The sequence below is a fragment of the Triturus cristatus genome, chromosome 1_2, assembly GCF_964204655.1.
Source record: "Triturus cristatus chromosome 1_2, aTriCri1.1, whole genome shotgun sequence".
Taxonomy (NCBI): domain Eukaryota; kingdom Metazoa; phylum Chordata; class Amphibia; order Caudata; family Salamandridae; genus Triturus; species Triturus cristatus.
Window position 1 is genome coordinate 270,410,715 of NC_140580.1, and position 18,022 is coordinate 270,428,736.

General features: G+C 39.0%; 1 protein-coding gene across 10 annotated transcripts in view; it reads right to left on the reverse strand.

Annotated features, from left to right (window-relative positions):
• Nucleotides 1-1,171: 1,171 nt before the first annotated feature.
• PPP3CB (protein phosphatase 3 catalytic subunit beta) overlaps nt 1,172-18,022 on the reverse strand; it is a 926,247-nt gene continuing 909,396 nt past the window's right edge. For 5 of the 10 annotated variants that reach the window (XM_085603650.1, XM_085603649.1, XM_085603651.1 and 2 more), the window contains 3 exons: nt 8,432-8,461; nt 6,178-6,207; nt 1,172-2,694 (listed from right to left, as the gene is read on the reverse strand). In XM_085603650.1, coding sequence (XP_085459776.1) covers nt 2,516-2,694; nt 6,178-6,207; nt 8,432-8,461 — 239 coding nt within the window. In that variant the 3' untranslated portion in view covers nt 1,172-2,515. The remainder of the gene's footprint in view (nt 2,695-6,177; nt 6,208-8,431; nt 8,462-18,022) is intronic. The other 5 variants (XM_085603653.1, XM_085603654.1, XM_085603655.1 and 2 more) reach the window with 1 other exon arrangement.

The window sequence follows — 18,022 nt, forward strand, 5'->3', positions numbered from 1 at the left end:
TATTTACCGATTCGTTAAGTATGTATTCGGTAAATCTGATTCGGTATTTTAGAATTCGGTAAATATGATTCGGTATTTACCGCCTCATATTTACCGAATAGTCGTTTTTGGACTCCTACATCTCACTTGTCTGAATACCGGTCGGTAACGGCATATTTACCGAAAATCGGCCGTTACCGACCGGTATTTGGCTACCTACATGAGGCCCATGGTGTCAAGCTCGTTCCCGCAAGGCAATTGCCACACGTGCACGCGTTGCCATTGAAGGCAATGGAATGCGTGCACGTTTTCAGCTGAAAAGCCGAAGCGATTGCTAAAGGTCTTTTTGCCTATGTAGCGCATGCGCGTTGCTAGGCGAGACCTAAAAATGAATAGGTCTCGCCTTTTATTAAGTTAAAGCCATTTGCTTTGCTATACAATACCATTAGCAAAGAAAATGGCTTTAACTTTATCAAAGGCGAGACCGATTGCATTTTCAATGCTTGTTTCCTCTTGGGACTCTTTTTGGAAGGCACAGTCTGCTCTGGCTTGGCATTGTCGGCTGCACTGTGGCTACCAGAAAGGGTCACCCTTACCTCGGACAGACCAGAAGTCTCAAGAACCAAAGTCGTGAACCTCTCCAACACGGCAGAACTGGTAAGAACATTACAAGTCGTGACACTTTCACGCTAAGTGCTGCGTGAAAGGGGGCCTTATTCACAAGGTGGCGTTAAGCCATGTTAAGTAAATAAGGGTTTATTGCCACAGGAACGTCATAAAAAGTGCAGTTTCTGTGGCGATAAACTGTTGTAAATATACCCCATAGTTGGCCACATTTCGTAGCCCTTGTATCTACTGTACGCTTATAAGACATGCTACTATTTGTTATGGCTTGCTCCAAGAAGAGTGCAAATATTGCCTTAAAAAAGCTGCAACATTTTTAATGCTAAATCATTTATTATATATTTAGTGAATTTGGTAAAGTGTGTATTTCTATCACCACAATTAGAAAAATAAACTAACAACAAAACAAGGAATGGCAGAATTGAGAGTCATTCATTCAGGCCTGAAGTCTGTAAGGTCTGGAACCAGAAAAGCACTTCTTTAAAGCCTGTTTTGTTTAAGGTGCTTTTGTAAACTGTTTGAAGGTCACGTGTCACTCACATACGTAAATAAGGAACAAACACACATATTGCGGAGGGAACATATGCACAACATTTATTGTGTGCATCTGTAAAATATCCGATTACTTAAGAACATGAATAAAATATTGCACTTAGCCAAGGTGATATTTATGGCAAACAAAAAGAATGATAAACATGAGTAACTACAGATTTCAAATTAGATTCCAATTCACAACAGGTCAGATTATTACAGCTAAGCAGCAATGAGTATACCCTCAAAACTGTGAAAGTGGGGAGTACCAACTAAAGTTTTTGTTTTACCCAGCAGCCCTTTGTCATACAGATGTATGTGGTCTTTTAAGCCTTAACTGAAAGCTTTATTGGTAGGCTGCAACATTACTTGCAGGTTGTATCAGTAAATAAAAAGTATTTAAATATAGTTTTTATTTTCTTTACAACCAAGTAATTATTTAATATTCAAGCAACATCATAAATCACAACTATTAAAAAATGACCAATAACATCAAAGTAACTCCTAAAATGTTGTTCCTATTCATTGCAAGCCTGTACATTAAATCACTGCAATATGAAAACATGCATACACAATATACAATGACAAGCTTTACAGAAATGATATGAATCTCAATGATTTAAATATTATGTACAAAGTAAAATGTAATTGCATTAAAATGACAATCAATGAATTGTTTTAACCTTAAAAACAAATAGTTTTATGGATGTAAATCTTAATGGGAAATGTTTTTAAGTTGTATTTTTGATCTCAGTTCAAGTAATAACCAGTCCTGCATAAAATAATTGTCAGATCAGCATAAAAATAACAGAAACAGTGAATATAGTACATAATTAGCAACATCTAAGTATTACACCTGAGGTCATTATCTTAAAAAACTGTCAACGAAGTTTTTGGCATTTTGCTTTTTTTCATTTAAAAGTACACCGATAAAAGTCTCAGAATTATATAGTTTAAGACCACTAATCTACATTATAGAGACATTTTATAATAAATGCCCATGAATAAATAGCTCTTGCAATATGATTAAAAAAGGGCTAAAAACAATCATTTCAAAGAAAAATCCCATTTGTAAAATTAGGAAGTGTTAACAATGATTAGAGTGAGATGTGACTCTATAATGTGCCTTAAAAACAACAGCCAAACAATCCAGCTCAAGCAGCCACACTGATAAATGCTTCTCAGACACATCACGCCAAGATGTTTTCAGTCATCAGTTACTCAGGGGCTGTTGTCTCGAACGCATGATGGTTCTTGTTGAAGGTGAATTCTATTTCTCATTCTAGTGAAGGTTTTAGTTGGGCAAAATATTTTCTCTTGCAACTGTAGCCAGGTCAAGAGCATGAACTGTTGCCAGGATGAATAGAAAAACTGGAAGATGTCACTGTACATTGTTGTTGTTCGTTCCAATGCTTTCATTTGCATTTTTAGTATGGTCTGAGCTAACTCCATCTTGCTGTTGTGCATCTTTTCTTGGTGGCATCCTTTCATTAATTCTATCCAAACCTTTTGCTTCTTCGAAACTGCAGATCTTATGTTGTGGAGAGAATCCTTGTATTGCTTAGGCAAAATGCAAAGGTAACATGTCAGTTCATTAATTTCATTTGAAAACTTTATTTGATTCTTACGAATCATAAAAGTACATGATTAGAATAATAAAAAAATACATCAAATTATTCCAAATTACATTTTGCAAAACTAAATATAATCAAGCAGCATATATAGTTTCAGAGCAAGGTTTTCTATAAACTACCCATTTCTTTATGTCAATCCAGGGGTATCAGAATAAATAAATTGCTCAAAATTACTTAAAACCCTAATTCCCAATTTCATTATCACAGTTCATATCTTTTCCTAAGTCGCAAAGCAGTCCTAATAAAATTTAGCACAACACAACAAATGACGGCATTGGGCAGAGATCGTGAGTAATTAAAACCATCCTGATATGGATAGGGGTAATTTCCCTCAGGATGGGCCTAATAAAACGTGCCCGTACATCTTTATATAAAGCGCAAAACAACATAAAGAGCATTGTACTTTGTTCAGCTGAATTATTGCATGGGCAGGGACTCAGTCTCTCACACCAACTCGCCTGGATAGGGAAAGCCACTAAAAAGTGCAATGTGCAGAGACGGAACCTTGTCAGAAGGAAGCGGGAATGTGTATGGGTGCTAAAAGATAAGTAAAATTGTTGGATATTTGGCAACCCGTAGAGTGGGGTCTCATCATCCAGGTTGGATATGGCTAGCTCATTATAAAGCATTTTTAAACATTGATTTTATGTTAGTTGGTATACTATCTGGATTTTTAATATAATGTCCTAGACCAATTTTACTTAAAGCATTTTTAACATAACAGAGCCAGCGAATAGACTATAAATTTTCTAAGCTTAAACAATCCCTTATAATCGCTCTGGTGAGTATTAACTCTTCTGATGACCACACTTTCCCCCATAAAATCAGAGGCGCGATTTTAACTCTATCTTCGACAAAATCCAGTCCCAGCTCTGCGTGGCAACATTTTGTAGGAGAGCTAATGAGAACCATCAGCAATCTTTTTATGAATTTATTTGCCAAAATTTACAATTGACTGTTTTTTTAATTTGATTGGAAGTAACAGCTATGGGGTTTTATTTGTGATTATTTTAGCTAATGAATTTTAACAGTTTAGTGTTATAATTGTAAGAATGCTTTTTTAAAAATGATTTTGAAACAATGTTTGTAAATGAAATTGTTTGACTTTTATGATTCCTTTGTTCTGAATCGAATAAAGTTTTGAAATGAATGACTGTTTTTTTGACTTCCCCATACTCCAGCCCCATAAGTTATAACTGACCGACATTTTAATTTATATAAGGTTAGAATTTCTGCCACTGGCTTATGACCCAATTTGGACCCAAAGCGAAACAGGCCCTCTATAATTCTACTGGTCTGTTGGGCCCTAGTTGCAATCGAATTGTCCCAATTTAGTTTATTGTTAAAAACTTTCTCTAGATATGTAAAAGAAGGGACCTTTTCAATGTTTCTTCCATTTACCACAAATTTCCTCGTTTTTGTGTTTTTTGGACCACAGTCCATATTAAAAAACTAAAATTAACCTTAAGATCGAATTTCGTCATAAAATCAGTAAAAGCAATCAAGGCTTTTTGGAGACTATTGGCCGTCAAAGTCATTAATACGGTATCATCCGCATATAATAGCAGGGGATCCAGATTTCCTCCTACTGTAGGATAATCCAAGTGCTGCTCTATTAGGAATTTCTCCACCCCATTTGTGTATAAAAGAAATAAAAAGGGGGCTAAAGTACATCCCTGTCATACACCCTCTGTAGATGCGATGGACCTGGATTTTTCTCCTCCTGGTCCATAACGTATAGAAACGGAGGTAGATGAATGCATCCTACGTAAAAGGGTAATAAGTGCCTCTTCAAAGCCCATCTCTTCCAACATGTCAGTTATATTGCAAAAAGCAGAGAGAGTTTGTTTAAAAAGTTGATAAAAACATTTAACAGGTAGAGAAACTTATGAAGCTGCAAATATTAACACACATAATTTAGCACTTTGACAACTAAAAAAAGCATAGACAATGTTGAGTTTATTGTAATATAAATAGTGATTAAATGTTGGCACTTTTAGTACTTACCAGTCATATCTGTAATAAATCCCAAAGGGCAATTGTTTTAATGCATGCTTAGATGTTACTAGCGCCCAACTGAATTGTACTAAATACATTGACACTGGAAGGACAACTTACTGAAATAAGACCATCAGGATTACAATATGCTCTTCTCAGATTTATCATAGATCTCTGCAATAGGCAATTCAAGAGGCTGAGCAATGTTATAGGCCAATAAGCCATAAACTTATCAACATCTGTGCTTGGAGGATCAGACAGTAATCTGAAGAATTCAGATTAGTCACAAACTTTATGTTTAACATTATTGTATATACAACGTTAAGCCTTATTATATATTATAATTAGAAATCTTTGAGGAATATTACAGCAAGACTTGTTGATGAGTTTATCTAAATTCTATTTGTAAATGATTTTTTTTAATGTACTGGAGTGCTTCGTTCTAAGACGTTTGGCTATCTATTATGTTTCATACACTTGCATAAACAGACATGAACTTTACAGCCTTAAATTAGGGCCATAATAATTTGAGTACAATTGCAAATGAAATACTGTGGGGCTTATTTACAAGCCCCTTGCGCCACCAGTACGTCTCTTTTTCCCAGCATTAAAAGTGACGCACAGGGAGCTCAAGGGGCTTGCAAATAAGCCCCTCTGTACTTAAACCTTTTTGACTGAAATTGAAAATGCTAATTAATTGGACAGGTGCATATCGGTCGATTATTATGGTAGTTAAAACCACTGTTAGTTTAACTTGGATTTGGGGCTTATTCCTCATAAATGTGTATATGTGTTCTTGCACTAGAAGTTTCATAAAGTGCTCATGTCACTTTGGAGCTTCAAAGCACTGTTTAGCTAGGTTTCATTTTAATTTCAGCACTCCTCTAGTCTCATCGCTTGGTTGGAATTAGAAAGTGGTTTAAACTACAAATCCACTAAAAAATATGAAAAGTGCTGCTATACTGCTTTAATACTTCACATGAATTCCATATTAGAAATATAGATACACCAAACAAATCCCATAACAAATAATGTATATTGCATGGACAAGTTAATTGATACACTTAAAAAGGGACAGACTGTCACAAAAAACTCTTAATGAACAAGTAGGAAATAAAATGAATGCATACTTTTTCACACTTTCTCTTATTTCAGGAGACCAAAACCAATATGTACACAAACACACAGAAATTAGTCTGAAAAGATAGAAATTAGAATTAACCAATCTAGACCATCATGTTCTGGTAACTAGAAAATCAGATGAAAGGGGACAAAACCACCTAAATGCGATGAATCGATGTAGGATTTAAACTCGGTGTGAAAGTTGACTCAGACATTTACCAAAAAAACACAAATTTGAATCCACCAAAACAATACAAATCTGTGAAAAGTGCGAATTATCTGAGCATACCTTTGTCAGCCTCAATTGCCTCAACTGTGGCTGCACAGAAGGAACCAGAAGCGTGCAAAATAAATGAGAAAGATGAAACTGATATCGTTTAGCCACAGAGAAACAGGAGTAAATTGACTTATCTGTTAGCAGCATATCTTAAATCAGAAATGACAATGACAATCTCAATTCATCCCTCAGAATCTCTGATATCTGAATGCGTCATATAAATATATCACTCTGCCAAGTCGTGGTTAGATTACTTCAGAAAATTCAGATGTTTGTTTACAGTAGGGGTAATCATTTTAGAGAGTAGTCCGACAAAGTGGGTAAGAGCAATGTTCTGTTGCTTTTATCTGTTCGCACATTAAAATTGTGTCAGAGCTTTTCTTTTTAATAAGAAATACGGAGCCAGCAATTGAAAAAATGATATATATTTTTTTTATAAACAGACTTTATTAATTTAGGCCACCAAAAGAGGCAAGGCTGAACATGTGGCACTCATATAGCACAGCATATGATAAAGCATCCTGAGTACACAAGGCGAGAATACTCAAGTATCATATCACAAAGTGTAGGTGCTGTCCAATAAGGCATAACAATAGCAGTCTTACAGAAATGGACCCACCAACTTATATCATACCCGCCCATGTATTCAGTGGCAGACCCTGGCCTCAAATACCACACGTTCCTGCTGCGCACACTTATTTATTTTTATTTATTTAAAGAGTTTTATATAGCGCTGGCTAGACCCTGAGGTATCAGAGCGCTTTACATAAGGTTCCACATAGTTGCAAACTTACATCAGTTACAAGTTACCAAAGATATTAATAAAAACTTTTAAGGCGCCTGGAAGAAAAGGAAAATGGAGTGAGGAAGGGAAAGGGGGGGAAGGGGAAAAAGGGGTAGGGTATAGATACGAAAGAGAGACAAAGGGAAAGTCTGCCCACGGTCCAGCTGGGTAGGTGACGGCCGAGGGGGAATCCGCAGCCCATCTCCTCTTCAGCTATCAGGTAGCTCCACCGGGCATCGGTCAAATTGCTAGGTCTCAACAGAAAACATTAAAGGGATAGACGACGGGAAGAAGGGAGCGTAGAGGGGGGCTAAATGAAATATTGCGTGGGGGACCACCACCTCCCAGGGGCATAATTAACATTGGAAGGGGGGCCCTAGATGGCCCTGGGGATCGCTGCCCCCCTGGGCCGACTCCAGCAATGTCCTGGGGTGCCCACAACAAGGGCATTGCAGTTTGCTATGGCTTGGCGTGAGCACCGCTTCCGCCAAGACATTAGCTAACCAGCTCCCCTTTCAGCAAGTAAGAGCAGAAAATGCTCTTGCTTGCTGAAAGCAGAGCATGTCTGTTTCCCTGTCCGCTGTCAAGCCAGCAGGGAAACAAACACATTGCTTTGAGATCTAGGGAGCTGTATGTTAGCAACTCCTTGGGTCTCAAAGCAATGTCAACTACTGCAGGAGGTGGAGAGCCAGCAGGGACCGCGTGGACCTTCAGGCTCCCCCTGCGGACCCCAAGGGTGCCCTGGGTGGGACCAGGGCAACCAGCCTAAAGGCCAGGTCCAAGGTGATGGGGTCCCTGGTGCCAAAACCCCGGATGCATGGCCCCTTACTTTTTTTAAAAATAAATAAAAACAATATAAAAAAGGGACATGCCCTGGGGGATGGGATCCCTGGGGCTGAAATTGGCCCAGGGAGGGGGCCACGCAGCCGCGCTTCCCATTCTTAACATGCACTCCTCTAGTCTCATCGCTTGGTTGGAATTAGAAAGTGATTTAAACTACAAATCCACTAAAAAATATGAAAAGTGCTGCTATACTGCCTTAATACTTCACATGAATTCCATATTAGAAATATAGATACACCAAACAAATCCCATAACAAATAATGTATATTGCATGGACAAGTTAATTGATACACTTAAAAAGGGACAGGCTGTCACAAAAAACTCTTAATGAACAAGTAGGAAATAAAATGAATGCATACTTTTTCACACTTGCTCTTATTTCAGGAGACCAAAACCAATATGTACACAAACACACAGAAATGAGTCTTAAAATATATACATTAGAATTAACCGATCTAGACCATCCTGTTCTGGTAACTAGAAAATCAGATGAAAGGGGACAAAACCACCTAAATGCGATGAATCGATATAGGATTAAACTCTGTGTGAAAGTTGACTCAGACATTTACCAAAAAAACACAAATTTGAATCCACCAAAACAATACAAATCTGTGAAAAGTGCGAATTATCTGAGCATACCTTTGTCAGCCTCAATTGCCTCAACTGTGGCTGCACAGAAGGAACCAGAAGCGTGCAAAATAAATGAGAAAGATGAAACTGATATTGTTTAGCCACAGAGAAACAGGAGTAAATCGACTTATCTGTTAGCAGCATATCTTAAATCAGAAATGACAATGACAATCTCAATTCATCCCTCAGAATCTTTGATATCTGAATGTGTCATACAAATATATCACTCTGCCAAGTCGTGGTTAGATTACTTCAGAAAATTCAGATGTTTGTTTACAGTAGGGGTAATCATTTTAGAGAGTAGTCCGACAAAGTGGGTAAGAGCAATGTTCTGTTGCTTTTATCTGTTCGCACATTAAAATTGTGTCAGAGCTTTTCTTTTTAATAAGAAATACAGAACCAGCAATTGAAAAAATGATATATATTTTTTTATAGACAGACTTTATTCAATTTAAGCCACCAAAAGAGGCAAGGCTGAACATGTGGCACTCATATAGCACAGCATATGATAAAGCATCCTGAGTACACAAGGCGAGAATACTCAAGTATCATATCACAAAGTGTAGGTGCTGTCCAATAAGGCATAACAATAGCAGTCTTACAGAAATGGACCCACCAACTTATATCATACCCGCCCATGTATTCAGTGGCAGACCCTGGCCTCAAATACCACACGTTCCTGCTGCACACACTTATTTATTTTTATTTAGTTAAAGAGTTTTATATAGCGCTGGCTAGACCCGAAGGTATCAGGGCGCTTTTCATAAGGTTCCACATAGTTGCAAACTTACATGAGTTACAAGTTACCAAAGAGGCCGTTCAAGTGCTCGACAATACCATTACTTGGAGGATGGTGCACAGAGGTTATTTTATGCTTTATCCCGAACTATGTTGTGATATGCATAAATATTGTTTCGCCAAAATGAGTGCCATTGTCAGATCATATTCCCTCTGGAATTCCCCATTGTGGTGTTGTTTGTAGATTTAGATTCCGTATATAGGTTTCCCGATTTATGCCCTTATATAGGTACAATTCATATTGCCCTTAATTAGGCATAGAAAATCTGGCCCTTATTTAGGCATTTTCCATGCTAGCAAAATACAGGCATGGTCTCCTACATCCGTCTATCCACGTCACAACGAGTTCTTGGAAAACCGAACTCTTAATCCTTTAGGAATTTCCCTTGCTTGGATATTGATTTCTCCGAGAACTCATTTAGTATGGAAGAACATCTATTCCTTAGGGGTTCATTCATGACGTTCCGATGCCAGACATTTACGTCAATACAGGCATTCCTAAACACCTTCAAGGTATAAATATACCTGCACTTGCCCTGGCAAACCACGGTTCCAGCACGATCCAGCTCGACTGCCTACTTGCGGATCGCCACGGCAAGTTCGGAAGGAAATCGTGTTCCAGCCTGACGCACTGACCAGACGCTGTCATCCTCCTCGCAGAGATTCCAGTGTTTCTGATTCCCCTTGCGGGGTGTTAGAGATCGAGTCCCGGAATGAGATTCCAACCTCACACATTCTAAGGTATGGAGCAGCCTAGAACTTTTGGCAACTCTTGGCAAAATTAAAACTATAGCTATAGTTAGCTATACTTTAGAAAACAGCACCTACTTCTTACCTCGTACTGCACTAAGGTTAGGTACACTGGGGTAGAACTATTTAGAAGCATCAGATGAGTATCCACATTTTAGCCTGTTATTTATGTATGCATTTTAATTAATATATGTCATAGCTACAAGCCATGCTATTTCAGTATTATTTTATCTTACTGCTAACTCTGTACATATTGTACTTCACAGCCTGTCTTACGATTGTAGCAATTCATATCTCTTGCATGAGAAATAAGACTGTTCAATAAACCCTTTTTATTGAAAAGCCCGTCTCTCTATTTCTGTGCAACTCTGTAGAAACGAAGCATGCACAATTGACTGAGTGAAAATGTTATCTATTGTTTCCACGGTTCTGAGATTGTTCCGACTCTAAAGGAAACAAAGTTGTCATGTTTATGAGGTTGTCAGAAACTAATCCCTTCTTGTGTATTCAAGAAGTGTCTAGTGACCTCTGAGTTAGCTGGCACACACAAGTAATTAAGTTTAATGTACTCGATAGAGACATACTGACCTCAGTCCTATGTCAAATCTATAGTGTATATTATTCCAATGCGCAGAGCCTATCAGGGATTTAGGAACTACACTACATGATGCCCAACGTTTGGTAAGGCACTAATTTAACGCTAGATACTAAATAACTCAGTCTTGCTTTTCTCAGAGACCCCTACTCATAGTACTCCATAAGACGTCTGGAGTGGATAGGGATAATATCCGCCATAGCTGAGTAAGACAAAAATTCTATGTATTAGCTGTTTGGTTTCTTCAACGTTGAAGGATACAGTGTTCCAAAATATTGTCCACCTTATCTTTGTTCCCTTGAAACTTGCTCTGAAACTTTCATTAAACAATGACCGAAAACGAAACAAACACCGATACTGGTGGAACTGCGGCTGACCAAGTCACAGCAGCTTTTAATCGTACAGGTTTTCAAGAAACCGACGAGGATGTTATAATCATCCATCCAAATTTAAGGAGAGCCATCACTCATAAAACATGGCATAACACCAAGAGGTGATAGAGCAGTTTTTGTGATAGAGGCACATGAATCGCACCAGACAGAGGTATTCTATTCATGGATAGTATTCCCAGAATCAAATCCAGTAACACACTTGTTTCGCTTCTATAAAGAAGATGATCCACCTGAGGAATATATTCCTTTCGAGGATATCGAAATTCCACTCACATACCAGGAGCATGAGTTCTGGTTTAAAGGTGCCCTAAAACATTACAATCACATTACCAGGCTCGGTCCACTAGGTAGACCAGGAGCAACCTGGCCAATTTTAGCCGGCTACACACCTCATCCTGACATTCAAGAAATGAGAGATGTAGAATTACTTGCTCAACTCAAAGAATTGTTCAAAATTTATAGACAATTGGTTCAATATGTCATGCGGACTTTCACAGTCCAACCACCATTAACCATTCAAAATACAGTCCCTCATCAGGGGAATACATCAAAAATCACTCCACAGACTTTACACGCAGTCATGGGTAAAATGCCCACAAAACGTGAACAAATTCCATTCTGGATAGCTCAAAAAATTACTCAAATCGAAGCAGTATTTCCTAATACTAGCCCTTATGAGAAACACAGAATTCTTCAATCTGTAGTAACAGAGTTACTACAAAATTATGATGACGAGGCATTGTCATATGTCGATGATATATATCTGACAGACGATGACCTGGACAGACACTTGAACAGGGAGAACGCCATTATATTGGGCTTCGCCTCTGAGGGTTACAATTTCAACTTTAAAAAGTCCAGAATTGCCCATCTCAACGTCCTTTTCCTAGGATATGAACTTTCAAGTGAAGGCAAAAACCTGGCAGCCAACTTTTTAGAAAAGTGTGCGCTGCTCCAACCTCCAAAAGCGCTGAAGAATTTACAGTCGATTCTAGGTTTCCTGAATTTTGGAAGAACATACATTCTAAACTACGCAGAGAGGGTTAAACCTCTCTACGAATTAATCAAACCTGATTTCAAAGCCACAACGTGGACACAAAAACACACAGAAATTCTGCGTTCACTTCAAACAGACATGTTAGCAACTAAACACTTGCAAACACATGATGTCTATGACAGAAGACACAATGCTGTCCAATGAATATATTCTGGACAACAGAGTCGTTAACCCATTGTCTACTACAGAGAGAGTTTTCTCTAAACTAATACAATCAATTTCTCGTATTTGTTCTGCAGTCTCTGCTTGGGTAACCTTCCATGCTTCATTAGAAGCAGCGTATCTTCCGGCATATATGAAACGTTTTTGACGCGGTTTTCTTGGTCCTAGAAAGAATTCCCTAAGGTCTGTGCCATCTTGAAGTAAAGTTAAGTGTTGTTTTATATCCTTCAGTGTAGCTTTCTGTAGCCAATCAAGGCAAAGTTTCCCTACACTGTATGTTATTACCCCTGGATGCTGTCTTTGAACATAGCGTGGGTGTGGCCTATTGATAGTGAAACCCTGTGTTTTGTTCAGGAATCGATCTTGACAGTTGTTTGCGTCTGTGGGTCAGAGCAACCATTTTTTCCATTCTGGATCTGATCTGTTGCGATGCAAAATATTATGTATGTCGACCTCCCCCCCGTGTAGTGCTATTGCTTGTAGGTATGGGTACGGTCGGTGTGTTCATGTCTTTGATCCTGGCTAATCCAAGGCGTTTGCTGGACAGTGTCATTCAAAAACATAATTTGCTCAGGGATGTTACAGGCTCTAAATAAAGCTTCAACCCACTGTACCTGCCAATCTTTTGTACCCCAGACAGTCTTTGTCTCAATGTTGTCTTTCCAAAATTCGAAACCTTGTCTAGACAGTTGGGCAATAAAGGCTGCAGAATAAATCTGTTTCGTATTGGTTAACATATTTTTTGTTCCTGTCTTGTTCACATTTTTAAAGTAAAACGTTTCTGGATAAGACAAATTGTAGCCTGAAAAATATGGAAACTTCATTGCAAAAGTTTTTGAGCTACCCTTTGGAGGTGTAGGTCAATGTTCCCATTGGTTATACATAAATACATTTCTAGGCGTTGCAGATTTATGCAAGAAATGATGACCATAGTGGTTATAACAATACATTTGTTCATAGTCCGATGAACCCTCTAAATTTTCATGATTTGTGAATACAGTAGACATCTCTAGATCAGACATCATGTTATTAACAGTCTCGAAGTACCAATCATCAGAAAAGGTACTAGAGGTAATAAAGTCACTTAATGAAATCTTAAATAAATGTGGAATCTTCAAAAGCTCCGACGGGCTAAAAATGTAATACTGAGTTTGGTCCCAAACTATACCATCATGTATAGGAACGGCTGTGATATTCACTGCTGACAAGTCTCTTCCTTCACAATGGGATGATTTGTGTGGCTGGAGAAGTAAGTTCACTCTTTTACTTGCTGTGTCCATTTGAATATATCTTCCATTTATCAGCATACCCAGAGTTAATACCAGAGCTCACCAAAGTAGAAAGAAGAATATTCCCAAAACAATCCATAGTTCAATCCATGGTGAAACCAGATAAGTCTTTTTTAGGAGATGAAAAAAGTCTGTTGCTTGCTCTTTGAAAGTTCTTTGTGCTGGTGTTGTTTCAGGTTCGCTGGGATCCTCAGAAAACGTATCAAAGTTCATGAAATAGCCAGTGGCAGTTCTGTCAATGGTTGGAATTGCATCAGGATTTGTTGAATTCGCTGGAACCAGTTGATCACTTGTTACTTCGTTGTAGACATGTGTATCAGGACGAACTGTTATTTGGGTTTCAAGAGGGACAAGTTCCATAGCTTTGTTGCTTAGTCCTTTATTTCTCACTGCAGAATCTTCAAAGGTGAGGAGTCTCTCAGTTTGAACCTCTTGGATTGTAGCTAGAGGTGTGCGTCTGCTACATTGGCAGAGTCCACTTGGCCTACTGCTTAGTATCGGCCACATAGTGTGGTTTGATCAGGTTGATGGACACAAATCTTTTCTCCTTTTTACCAGCAAGGGGCGGCAAATGTACTGTTCTTGATCCGTGGATTGCTAGGACAGGTACTGGTTGTCTGTAAGAAGGCCCAAATTCGCGGGGAATTCGCGATCCGTGTTTTCAAGTGTCATCTTGAATGCTTGTAGTTCAGCTCGCTGAGCTGTACAATCTCCTAGAGATGGAGTTTTTGTGACCATTGGTCTGAATTTGCCATCGCGCATACGACCTTTAACGATTGCTCAAGCTGCACTGTAAGCTTGTTTACTCCCTGTAGCGGGTTGTGCAGATCCATCAGTATAAATTATAAACTCGTACTGATCAAGAGGGAGAATTTCAACAGGCAGAGGACATTCATGTTCGTATTGCAGGAATGCTTGTGTTTTCAAATAAGGATCAAAAACATATTCAACATCAGTTGCAGCAAGAGAATTAACCCATTGTATCCATCTCGGATGTAAAGCTTTTGCATTCGGAATGCTCGCTTTAGTAACTGCCTCTAAGGCTGGTACAGGAGTCACGACCATTATTAGTTTCCCCTGTGCTAGGGCTCTTTCTTTTGCTACAGCGGTTTGAACTGCTGTCAGAATCTTTTTTGTAGAAGTGAATTTCATTTCTGCTTGTGTATACAAGTGTGATTTGTAAGCAATGGGTACTTTTTCACCTTCGTTAAACGTTAAGTAGGTGAATCCGCATTGACCAGGAATGATTCGGATCACTAAGTTGCGTACGTTTACGCGAACAAGACTTGGTGATGTTGCAACATGGTCAGTCTCAGCTACGTTCTATCATGCTATTGGGCTGGACGCTACAAAACTTGCGTGCAGGCTATGTGCCTTGGAGTTTAACCAACACTACGTCACTGTTTTCAGAATTCAATCTCACTGATAAACAGATCACACTGGCACAAAGGGGAGCAGACTACACTATGCGCAGTGAAAAACTGGAAAAATTACCATTCACAGTGGCAGAAAAACCAGCTACTGAGTGGATCATAATATGAAAGGTTGGGTAAAGAATACATCAAGACATCCTGGGATTTACCTTAAACACATAGATGTTGGACTGGGGAACGTGAAGTGTTTCTTATCGGTGAAAACTGTGAACACGCACTGAGCGGTTCTCTCCTCTGTCAGGGTATTTACTTACACGGGGCCTGTGATGGGTCCACTACAAATGTATCCTGTCACCTGCAAGGTTCACCGGCTGCAGTGATTAATCCAATTTTTGGCCAACTTTCGAATGGGAGTTACATTATGTTGAATGATCACAGCTGTTGTGGCATGTTGCCAGGTATTCCATATCTAGTTACGGTTACATCCAGGGTCACTTGCTGTATGCAAGTCTTGTTTCGACAAATAGACACAGTCAGGGAGTCGCCTTTATGGCCTTCACTGAACATCTCTTCTATACAAATTGATACTCTAAGCAGAATGAAAGCCATTCTTTTACAAAAACAGTGCCACTGACCTCGGCTAGAGAAACCTATTGTCTCCAAGTCGCAAGGACTTTTGCCGAGATACATACCCTTTTGTATACAAACTGCCCTGTACATTTCTCAGAAATGTTAGATCGTATCTTAAACATGTCTGATACGAGCGGTATTATGCATGTATTTAAGAACGTGTGTGCAAGACTGTTAGCACCTTTTCAAGCATCCTCAGCATATTTCCAAACTTCATGCACTTTGTGTTTGGCGGACTGCTGCTCCTTTTAACACTCATTGCAGGGATCCTATTTTTGCTCCTACTGCTACGATATGGCAAGCCAAATCACCAGCGTCACTCCAGGCACCATAGAGAGAGCTCTATTGGAGATGAAGCGTCGTGAGCGCATCGTCCAAATTTTGGGTTCACCTCGTCTACGAGAATTAAATACCACATGGTTTCTGTCATTCAGACCAATCTGGCAAGATTGCATCTTACCTGTTCTAAGCTGCCTGCTCTGCGGTGAAGAATACGTGCTAGACCTCTGTCTAACACTCCCATCAGTCATGCCTACGGATATCGATACTCTGCTGGACCCGGTCACGGCCCATGCTCTGTGTTGTCCCCAGCGGCTACCAATCCTGATGACGGCATTCATTGAGATCTCACAGACGCAAATTGCTACTGCTAAGGTACGAGAGGAAACATCAGGCACTCGGGTAACATACGATTCGAAAATTGCTGATGCGACCAATGCTGAAGGCGATAGTTAACATCTATGTGCAGTTAATCTTCTAAACGAGGTATTCCAACTTTCACCTACAACGGTAGATGACTTTTTGTCTTCAGGATTAGAAGATTTCATGTTTTCTCCAGGCCCACACACTGCCTTTTGATTCAGGCACACAGTGTTTCGAAGAGACTCTGAATTTGGCCTTCATTCTTTTCAAACAAGGGACTGACTTTGGAACTTTTTCCTATGATTAATTTGTTTTCTCCAAATTTGTATTTTTCATTTTTGGCACAGTAATCTGCTTATTGTAGAACTATTCATAGAGAATAGAATTCTTTGAAAATCTTCCAGGGACATTATGCCACCTAGTCATATTAACATTTGATTTGTGTTAACCAGATATGAAATGGTTTTGGCTCTTTTTTTCTTCTGTATTAACAAGCCATTTCATCAAATGTATATATTTGTGATTAATTCTCGTTGGCGTTTTTCAATACACGCATATGCTTAGAAAGAAACATTGCTTTTAATATGTACAGCACCTTATGCATAGCAATGGGTTTGTATTGCATTTTTAGGACATATGTTTTTAGATATGTTTTAGCATGTTTTCGATTATCATGCAATGTTGTCTTTTAGACATGTTTAGTATGTTTAGGATTTAGTAATGTCGTTCATACGAAACTGGAGTGGGTGTTATGTGTAGATTTAGATTCCCTCTATAGGTTTCCCGATTTATGCCCTTATATAGGTACAATTCATATTGCCCTTATTTAGGCATAGAAAATCCAGCCCTTATTTAGGCATTGTCCATGCTAACCAAATACAGGCATGCTCTCCTACATCCGTCCATCCACGTCACAACGAGTTCTTGGAGAACCGGATTCTTAAGCCTTAAGGAAATTCCCTTGCTTGGATATTGATTTCTCCGAGAACTCATTTAGTATGCATGAACATCTATTCCTTAGGGGTTCATTCAAGACGTTCCGATGCCCGACTTTTACGTCAATACAGGCATTCCTGAACACCTTCAAGGTATAAATATACCTGCACTTGCCCTGGCAAACCACGGTTCCGGCACAATCCAGCTCGACTGCCTACTTGCGGTTCGCCACGGCAAGTTCGGAAGGAAATAGAGTTCCAGCCTGACGCACTGACCAGACGCTGGCATCCTCCTCGCAGAGAATCCAGCTCCAGTGTTTCTGATTCCCCTTGCGGGATGTTAGACATCGAGACCCCGAAAGAGATTCCAACCTAACACATTCTAAGGTATGGAGCAGACTAGAACTTAACGTTTGGCAACTCTTGGCAAAACTAAAACTATAGCTATAGTTAGCTATACTTTAGAAAACAGCACCTACTTCTTACCTCGTACTACACTTAGGTTAGGTACACTGGGGTAGAACTATTTAGAAGCATCAGATGAGTATCCACATTTTAGCCTGTGTTATTTATGTATGTATTTTAATTAATATATGCCATAACTACAAACCATGCTATTGCAGTATTATTTTATCTTACTGCTAACTCTGTACATATTGTACTTCGCAGCTTGTCTTACGATTGTAGCGGTTCATATCTCTTGCATGAGAAATAAGACTGTTCAATAAACCCTTTTTATTGAAACGCCCGTCTCTCTATTTCTTTGCAACTCTGTAGAAACGAAGCATGCACGATTGACTGACGGTTCTGAGATTGTTCCAACTCTAAGGGAAACAAAGTTGTCAGAAACTAATCCCTTCTTGTGTATTTGAGAAGTTTCTAGTGACCTCTGAGTTAGCTGGCACACACAAGTAATTAAGTTTAATGTACTCGATAGAGACATACTGACTTCAGTCCTATGTCAAAACTATAGTGTA